At 39.8% G+C, this 9940-nt stretch overlaps 1 protein-coding gene across 1 annotated transcript in view; it reads right to left on the bottom strand.

Annotated features, from left to right (window-relative positions):
* Positions 1-9060: 9060 nt before the first annotated feature.
* The window catches only part of LOC106343722 (protein LOL1), a 2687-nt gene continuing 1807 nt past the window's right edge, over positions 9061-9940 (bottom strand). The window contains exons 5-6 of the mRNA XM_013783013.1: positions 9515-9624; positions 9061-9364 (exon numbers count right to left, since the gene is read on the bottom strand). Of these exons, the coding sequence (XP_013638467.1) occupies positions 9326-9364; positions 9515-9624 (149 nt within the window). The 3' untranslated portion in view covers positions 9061-9325. The remainder of the gene's footprint in view (positions 9365-9514; positions 9625-9940) is intronic.

The raw sequence follows: 9940 nt of genomic DNA on the forward strand, positions 1-9940 counted from the left end.
GATTTTTCCCTAATGACTGGTTTACTTGTGAGTTTTTTCAGGACTCGGTTTTGAAGGGTAAAATTTTTCAGAAATATCAAGGGCGTGGTCGGTTATTTTGAACTTGGGAGTATGCGAGTATACGTATCCACTCCCCCCTCCCCTTTGTAGAGAGGGGGATAGTTAAACTCGTCTTTTGACGAGCTGCCTACGTACCCCTTTCGAGGATCAAGCCATCTCGTAGTTCCGTTGTTGCGAAGTGGTTTGTTTAGTGATAGTATTTTTTGAGATGCATTGCGTTCCAAGTTCTCGGGATTTTTACGCCTTGCATATTGGCTATCTCGTATGAACCTGGTCGAACGACTTTCACGATCTTGTAGGGTCCTTCCCAGTTCATTCCAAGTTTTCCCACGTTTCGCTCAGCGGTATTTTGGAATACTTTGCGAAGAACCAACTCTCCTTCGTTGAATCTGCGATTCCGTACGTTGGAATTATAATATTTTGTGGCTGCGTGTTGGTAATTCTGCATTTGGACGAGTGTTCGATCCCGGCGCTCGTTGACGAGGTCAAGATTGTCTAGGAGCATGGCGTTATTGATCTCTTCTCGTTCGGGCAGTAATCTCCTTCGCACACCGGGGAATTCGAATTCTGCGGGAATCATCCATTCTTTCCCGTAGACAAGGGCGAAAGGTGTTTCTCCTGTAGCTCGTCTTGGGGTCGTGCGATGTGACCAGAGGACTCCCTCGAGTTCGTCTGCCCACCTGCCTTTTTTAGCGTCTAAACGTTTCTTAAGTCCGTCTAGAATGCTCTTAGTGATCGTCTCGGCTTGTCCGTTGCATTGTGGGTATCTGGGAGTCGACTTGTATAGTCGTATCTTCCATTTTTCACAAAACGCTTCGAATCGGGTGGAGATGAACTGGGATCCGTTATCAATTACGATTTCGTAAGGAATTCCATGTCTACAGATAATGTTTTTCCATACGAAATTTTCAACTTGGGCATCTTTTATACTTGCGTACGAGTCTGCCTCCACCCACTTTGAGAAGAAATCGGTGAGGACTAAGAGGAAACGCTTTTGGTTTGAATTGTGAAGGGGTCCGACGATGCCCATGGCCCAGCGCATGAAAGGATACGGCGACGTGATGGAAGAAAGAACCTCTGCTGGTTGTCGAATGGTCGGAGCATGCCTTTGGTATTTTTCGCACTTTCGAGCAAGTTTCTCACAATCTCCAATCATCGTTGGCCAGTAGTATCTGTGGCGTTTGATTTTCACTGCTAGTGACCCTCCACCGGAATGGTTTCCGCAGGACCCAGAATGGACTTCTTCCATGAATTTTCTCGCTTTTTCTCCTTCCAAACACGTCATGAGTGGTCCGGAAAGTTTCCATTTGTAAATTTAACCGTCAACCGTTACGTGACGCGCGGCTTGCGTTCGGATCATACGGGCCGCCCATTTTTCGGGAGGTAACTTTCCATCGGTGATGTAGGCTCGAATCGTTTCCAGCCATGGCGTATTGTAGCCGTAATCGGATTGTTCCGATTTCTCCCCCGGCTGTCATGCGACTTCTTCTACATCGTCGTCTTGATCCCCGATGAGGTTGATGACGATTAGTGGTCCGATACTCGGTTGTTCGATGAATTCGACCGGAATCACTCTTTTAAAACCTGGGTCAGAACTCGATGCCAGGGCCGAGAGAGCATCGGCTTGGACGTTCTCAGAACGGGGGATTCGCGTAAGAGTGAAACAGTCAAATTCTTGGGATAGATTATGGACCAGTTTGAGATACACATCCATTCTTTCGTCCCTTGCTTCGTATTCTCCGCTATATTGACTTGCAACTAGCTGAGAGTCACAGTAGGCATGGATGTTAAATATCTTCAATCTGTGAGCTAAACGTAGCCCGGCAATGAGTGCTTCGTACTCGGCCTCGTTGTTGGACGCGTGAAATTCTAATCTGAACGATCCTTGCTTAGATGAGGATCCGTCGACGTGAAGAAGCCAGGTCGAATTTGGTTCCTTGTTGGTCACGGTCCCCGTTGGTAGTTCGACTAAGAAGTCTGCGAGTACCTGAGATTTCGCACTTGTTCTCGGTCGATATTCGATATCGTACTCACTCAACTCGACAGTCCATTTGTCTAGTCGGCCCGGCTGACTAGGGCTGTGCAAAATCGTCCGTAAGGGGAAAGTCGTGAGGATGATGATTGTGTGTGATTGGAAATATGGTCTTAGCTTTCGCGCCGATGTTACGACTGCGTATGCTAGTTTTTCCTTCAACGGATACCTTGACTCAGCATCCAGCAAAGTTTTGCTTATGTAAAAAATGGATTTCTGTTCGCCGCGCTCTTCCCTGATCAGGACGCCGCTCACAGTCGTTGCTGACACTGCGATATATAAGAACAAGGGTTCTTCTTCGACAGGTTTTGCGAGAACCGGAGGAGTGGCCAAGTATCATTTCAGCTGTTGAAAAGCGTTTTCGCACTCTTCTGACCATTCAAATTTTTTATTCCCCCGCAGGATATCGTAGAAAGGTAAGTACTTCTCCGTCGACCATGAGATGAATCGGTTAAGTGCTGTGACTCTACCGGTCAATCTCTGAACTTCCCGTTTATTCTTGGGCGAAGCCATCTCGATCAATGCATCGATCTGTTTTGGATTAGCTTCGATACCGCGGTATGTCACTAGGTAACCGAGGAATTCTCCCGATGCTACGGCGAATCTGTATTTTGCCAGGTTGAACTTCATGTTATGGGAATTTAGTTGTTCGAAACATTCCTCAAGATGAGATACGTGATCTCTTGCCCAGAGGGATTTGACGAGCATATCGTCGATATAGACCTCCATTGTTTTACCGAGTTGTTCGGAGAACATTTGGTTCACGAGTCGTTGGTAAGTTGCGCCGGCGTTTTTGAGGCCGAAGGGTATTACCTTGTAGCAATAAGTTCCGCGATCGGTAATGAATGCAGTTTTCTCGGGATCGTCGGCATTCATCATAATTTGATTGTAACCTGAGAAGGCATCCATGAAGGATAGGAGTTCATTTCCCGCCGTTGCTTCGACCAGTCGATCAATGTGCGGTAAGGGGAAACTATCCTTCGGACAGGCTTTGTTAAGGTCAGTGAAGTCCACGCAGACTCGCCACTTTCCGTTTTTCTTTTTGACTACTACGGGGTTGGCGAGCCAGTCTGGGTATCTTACTTCTGTTATTGATCCGACTTTGAGCAGTTTTTCGACCTCGTCATTCACTGCGGAAGCGCATTCGGGTCCTAGCTTACGTCTTTTTTGTATGACTGGCTTGAAAGTTGGATCGATATTCAGTTTGTGACATGTTATGTTAATGTCGATCCCTGGCATATCCTCCGCAGCCCACGCGAAAGTATTAAGGTTCTTTTTCAGACAGGTTATGAGTTCCGTCCTCAAAGGCTCGCAGAGATTGGCTCCGATCTCGACACATCGTTCTGGGAACACTTCGTCGAGACCTGCTGTCACCACGGGTTCGCAGGTTGGTTCGCGTTTTTCTTCCAGGGCCACAATTTTACGGGATTACCAGAAGAGTTCTATCGAATCTTGATTTTGGGTGTTTTCGTCAGAGGCTATTTTCTTTACTTTTCTAGGAATGGTTTCGAGGTCTGGCCTTTTTCGTTTTAGTTCTGCGGCAAAACACACCCGTGATACTCTCGGATTTCGCCATATTACCTCGATTCCATTAGGAGTTGGGAATTTGAGGCAAAGGTGGTATGTTGACGGGATCGCGCGCATGGAATTCAACCACGGTGTACCCATGATAACGTTATAAGACGCGGGGCGATCTAAGACTAAAAACTCTGTGACTTTCGTCATGGTCCCAGCTTTGACCGCAAGAAAAATCGATCTGAATGCTATAGTGGTTTCTCCCGAGAACCCCACTAGCGGGCTAGGATTTTCCACGATTTCGGATGGATCGATCTTCATCTTCTCGAGAGTATCTTTAAAGATGATATCAACCGAACTTCCGGTATCGATTAATACTCTAGTGATATCGATGTCACGAATCGTTAACTCGATAACAAGGAGATCGTTGCGAGGTTTGGCCTGATCGGCCGTTGCTCCCCCCCTTGAATGAGATTACGTTCGCGCAGGTCGAGTTTCGCATATCGTTTCTGATCGTTGAGTGGTTTTTGCGGGTTAGATTGTAGGAGAACCCAAACTGTGGGAACCGAAATTTGCACTGTCGATTTCCGTTTAAATTAGGAAAGTAGGAGAACCCTAGTTTCCCAAATATCTCGGATATCTGCTAATACCACACACCAATCAATCAGAACACGAAACGAGAACAATAATAGAATAAGAAATCGAAAAAGAGAGCAAGATAGTTCTTACTCCGAATCAGCGTTTGAGCGTTTACAACAAGGTAAGTGTCTGGGCTACGAGAGCTGTCAGCGAGATTCCTAGTTCTAAAACCCTAAGACGGCAAAAACCTAATTGAGTCGCAGCTCGAATAACAAAAACGAAAAATTGCCTAAAATCACTCTAAGTGCTAAGTTTGTTGTGTAAAAAAATTTTTCTGCCTCTCGCCTAAGACTCCTTATATACTCGCTCCTAGGTCGGTTTACGCTTTTTTCCTTCTGCCCTTAAGCCGTCATATCTCAAATCTTTGAAAAATTCAGATTTATTCGCGGAAACTTGACATTTATCATTTTCTTACGAACCAAGCATAAACCGTCATACGGCTTATGGGCTTTTGGTTAAGAAATCGTAAGTGGGCTTCGGGCTGCGTTTTAGGCCTCCTAGGGCCGTCTTTGACTCGAAACGTTTATTACGGTTTCTTCGATAAAAACAAACTTCCCGCAGTTTTTATTATAAAGTTCGATTGATGACTCCGAGTGACGAAAAACATGAAATAGTTTAGCTACGGTTTTCGGGAGATAGCATTAAAGAGTAGACGAGAATGCATGGATTCGTGTCGTATCAACGTTTTAAGAGAGCTCGGTCGCTACGTAGCGACCGAGACGTGTGCGTGCTCGGTCGTTACGTAGGGACCGAGCTTTGGTAAGAGCTCGGTCGCTACGTAGCGACCGAGACGTGTGCGTGCTCGGTCGTTACGCAGTGACTGAGCTTTGGTAAGAGCTCGGTCGCTACGTAGCGACCGAGCCGTGTACGTTCTCGGTCGCTACGTAGCGACCGAGCCGTGTACGTTCTCGGTCGCTACGTAGCGACCGAGCTCTTACCAAAGCTCAGTCACTGCGTAACGACCGAGTTGCGTGCTCGGTCGCTGTGTAGCAACCGAGCTTGGTCTGAGCTTGGTCGCTACGTAGCGACCAGCTCATGCGCGGGCCGGTTGCTACGCGGCGACCTTGTTTGAATCTTTCTCCGATGTTTCGTGATCGTGTTTTCTCCGCAAGATTTTTCGTAAAAGCAAATCTTTTTCGAAGAAAACGTTCTTGCTTATATTTTTTTTTTATGGACTTTTGAATGTTAACTTCGTCGTAACCGTTTTTTACCTCAACAATAGCGAAGAACAAACTTTTAAAAGTATCAACCAAAGACTTTTGTGTTAAGATGTTCATGTCTACAACTTGTTTATAATTCTATTATCCACGCTTTGGTGTTCACGTCCACATTTAATTTTGGTTACACATTAATATATATATATATATAAATGGATCTCAAAAGATAGAAAATTTTATATATAGTTTTTTAACGCTGATTTGTTATGATATTACAATTATGAGAAAGATTACAAAGATTACAATTATGAGAAAAATTACATAGACGATTCGACAACCGACAATACTACCTGCCTTATGAGGATCAACGCCTAACTGCATCACCTGAGCCGTCCTATAAAGATCCACGTCTGACCAGATTTACTTGCATCATGTTGAAGATCTCTTGTAAGCCTTTCTTCTGTAGTCTACATAATTGTTTAATAAATCGCTTTCTCCGGAAATTGAAACCTAGATCTCATATAATGTGCAATCTGCAAGAAATTGCATAGATTAAAATTTTTATATATAGTTTATTATGACAATTATTTTTGTTTAATATATTTTAGAACTTGAGATAAAAGTAAATGAAAACATAAAGTGGAATAAGAAAAATAATAAAATGAAATAAGAAGAGGAGAGAAATTTTGTGTGTTAGAAGAAATCGTGGGATAATGAATCAGGTTCAGTTTCATTCTCTTTAGTTTAGGGTCATGAGAGTTTTTTCGACAAAAAAAAATGTGTCTCAAATGCTAAGTGTCTTGTAGTTTAATTGGCACGTGGAAAAATAGCTCTTGACGTAAAAAAATTCAAATGATTTAGCACTATTGGTCCTTTATGTCACTGTGCCATTATCAGTTTTACCGATGTTAATTACATGGCAGGTAAGAGACGATTACCCCCTTGAACTCGCCGTGGCAGACGAGTAGAAATAAAGTGCAAAGTTGCGAACTCTTGGTCTTAGAAGTCAGTAGTGAGTTTCACTTTTTTAGACCTGAATCTCGTGGTGCATCCTCGTAAATCTCTTAACGAACTCAAACATACTCCGATTAACAATTCAACATTTAATGGAAAATCTATGAACCTTTCAACCAAAACTCCAAGTTCAAACATAGTTTGCGTTTGCACGTACATCTTTAGCCTCTAGTGACTACAACCTTTGGCCCTATCCTAAGAAATGGTCACAAACAATAGTCTTGGATGTGGAGGAATACATAATTACATGTGTGGTCCATGTGAGAGGGAAAGGTAATGCACTCGTGACCATAAGAGGCGATATGAGATAATAATGCGTGTGGGCATATGATATGCTTTTGGTATATCATGCTTTTGTTCCTTTGTTATCTACCAAACTTTAATTATTTATTTACTAGAAGTCTAGAACCTTGCATAAGAATATACCTAATTGATATTTTCGTAGAATGGACCTATTTTGACATAACGACAGTAAGTTGAAAACCGACTGAAAAACACACACCAAACCTTTCCATAATGAAATGTTACTGTCTCAATTTCTGTGTGCAAAAAACCCGAAAATTCTGGCCTGATTTGGTTTGGCAGTTGCAGAAAAGCTGTCAGATTTTCAATGGACTACTCGATGTTCCATGTACTTTTTGAGTGTGATGCATTTTATCTCGTCCATAGTAATCTGTGGTCCGAATGTCTTTTACGTTTGTTTCTGTTTTCTACTTCCGTGCTGTGTGTAATTTTCAAATAATACTATTTCACAGAAAGCAAAATCTAAGGTTAAATGTACGCCGCCTTCTACATTTTTGCTGTTTAAAATGGATGTTTTAGAATTTCAATGTAGTTTATAAGATAAAAAATAGGATCATTTGTTCTAAATAAAAGAAGATTAGTGGTGAATTATAAGTTATGAGTGCTTTTCTAAAATATATTTGAACATTTAAGCTTTTCAACCCATGAAAAACTGTTATAAAGCGATATATATTTATGATATAATCTATAAATTAAAATCTGATAACTTCAAAATTAAAGAAGTAACTTTTGCTGCAGTTAATTTTTTTTTAAAAAAATGTAAATATTATTATTTCTATTTTAGTGAGTTCACTTTATATTGAAATAAAATGTATCAAAGTTTTTTTCACCACCAGGGCCGGCCCTGAGATTTAGGTGGTCATAGCGATTTATTAAGATTTCAACTAAAATTTTCCTTTTACAAATTTGGTGATTTAAAAAATAATTTCTAGGAACATATATATGTCTAGTTTTTTTCAAAATTTTTGGGGATTTGTGACGGATGTTTAATTTTGCATGGTACAGACCAGCCCTGGCTACCATCTTCTGTTGATATAGATATGGGTTTTAACTTCTATCTTACAGGTTATAATATATATATATATCGAAACATCTAGTGTGTAACTTCTTAAGAGCCATAATACTATTGTTTTTGTTTCATACATTGGTATATATATATAGTGCTGAGTTGCTATAGAGTTAGTGTTTTGGACCTTTTGGTGCGCCATATTATTGACAACGTTTTTACGCTAAATGTGGACCAAAGTTGTATATGATAAAGTTAGTGTCAAATACTACTTGATACGGTAAGTGATGTGAAAGGAGATGTATATGGATTAGATTTGGCTGCCGAAATTATTGAGTTTTCACCCTCGTCTAAACCACTGGTAATAGGAATTAATGTTTGGTAATACACCATAATTGATAAATCAAAGAGAGCATTAAATTATAAAGAAGTAAAAAAAAAAGTTCAAGGGATCTTATCTATCTCAAAGTTGCGTGGATCTTCTTAATTCTTATCGACAGGCAAGAAAAAGAAACTAATCTTATCCCTATATTTGAATTCTCCAAGAAGATGTTTATATATAAATTATTGTCATTAATCTTGCCGTCATACAAGAAGTGAAAAGACTTTCGACAAGCACTTAAACCAATCAAAGAGAATTCATAGGCGAACCCGTGAACTCCACCCTAATTATCTTGAGACTAGATTAGTGGAATTATTCAGACTCTGGTCCTAATCGAGAGACAAAACATTTTGGATTTTGTTTATTTATCACATATCCGTCGTACTACTATTTTGTAGTTTTACATTTTAGTAACCATAGATTTCAGACCACTAAACCTAGAGTAATTTATTAATTTTGAGTTTATATATACATTATAAAAGTCTGGAGGTACATTTCGTCTTTAAAAACAGCTTGTGAGAAAGTGTCACTGAATTTATAAGCGATTTGTTTTTCTTTAAATTAAAAAATAAGGCTAATAACATTTACTAAAAACACAACATGGTAAACAATTTCTGTTTGATACACAAACATATAAAAGTAAACTTAATACTGCAATTTAAACGTTGTTAACTCATTTTTAACAATATCTGGATTTACTAATTGAAATAATCCGTACTTATATATTTCTATTACTTGAAAATAAAATGGTTTATATATGTTAACAAAGACGAATGTTTTGTTTCCCTGTGCTAGACTGGTCCTGGATAATATAGTAAGTAGTCAAATAAAAAGTTTTGAATTTGTTTACATGTAAAACTTTTTCGTGAATCTATATTAGTGGGAAAGATAACTTTTGCGCGTGAAAAATAAATATTTTTCTTTAAAAATGGGATTTACTTTGTGTTATGCGTTAATGCATTAACCCATTAATTGAAATATCATCCATAAAAGTTTAGCTTTTACAAACTGGTGAATCAATTTCTTCTCAAAAGAAGAAGCAGTAATTTAAACAGAAACATTGAAGAGAGACAACTCTATACAAACGACTAAGAGACCAAAAGTCAGAAATTTCGACGAATTATACATATTTCAAGTTACTTCGGGGAGGGGAAAAAGGATTTGGTTCTTCCTCTATATTTCTCACAATTCAATATATAAACGATCCATACCAACTTTTAATTGTTTAGCTTCTGATCAGTCGTGCTCGTCGAACCCTACAAAGCATTATCAAAACCATAGCCACCAAAAACAAAACATTATATAAAGAAGCATCCTAATGTAAACAAATGCAAGTCATTTTGTTAGTTATTTGCAAAGGATTTAAAATCGATGTTTTCCCTTTTTATGAAGATAACTAATATTACCCCAACAGATGTGATAAAGGTACAAACGGCACATTTCACAGATCTTGCTCCATACTGATACATTAGTAGCATCTTGCAGCTTCCGCAGTTCACATGCGCTACCTGATTCGCTAATATTCAACATGCAAGAGACACGAGAGTTAGTCATATTGTTGTTTATAAACAAACTGATCTAACATCATAACTTGAAACTAAAAAAGAACAGAGCTGTCTTATTGATTCTTAATTCGGCGTTACTGATTTTAGTATTATATATCCGAAAACCAAAACCAAACCAGACTACAGATAACTGAAAAGAAAACAACACTTGAAATTGGTTGTATTATCTTAAATCTAAGACCCTAAACCAAATAAGACTCACAAAAGGACAAGAACTTGTAACCCAGTGGTTTGCTTCACTATGTTGCCACTCGGGTTAACACGCCC

This window comes from Brassica oleracea, chromosome C5, assembly GCF_000695525.1.
Source record: "Brassica oleracea var. oleracea cultivar TO1000 chromosome C5, BOL, whole genome shotgun sequence".
NCBI classification, from domain to species: domain Eukaryota; kingdom Viridiplantae; phylum Streptophyta; class Magnoliopsida; order Brassicales; family Brassicaceae; genus Brassica; species Brassica oleracea.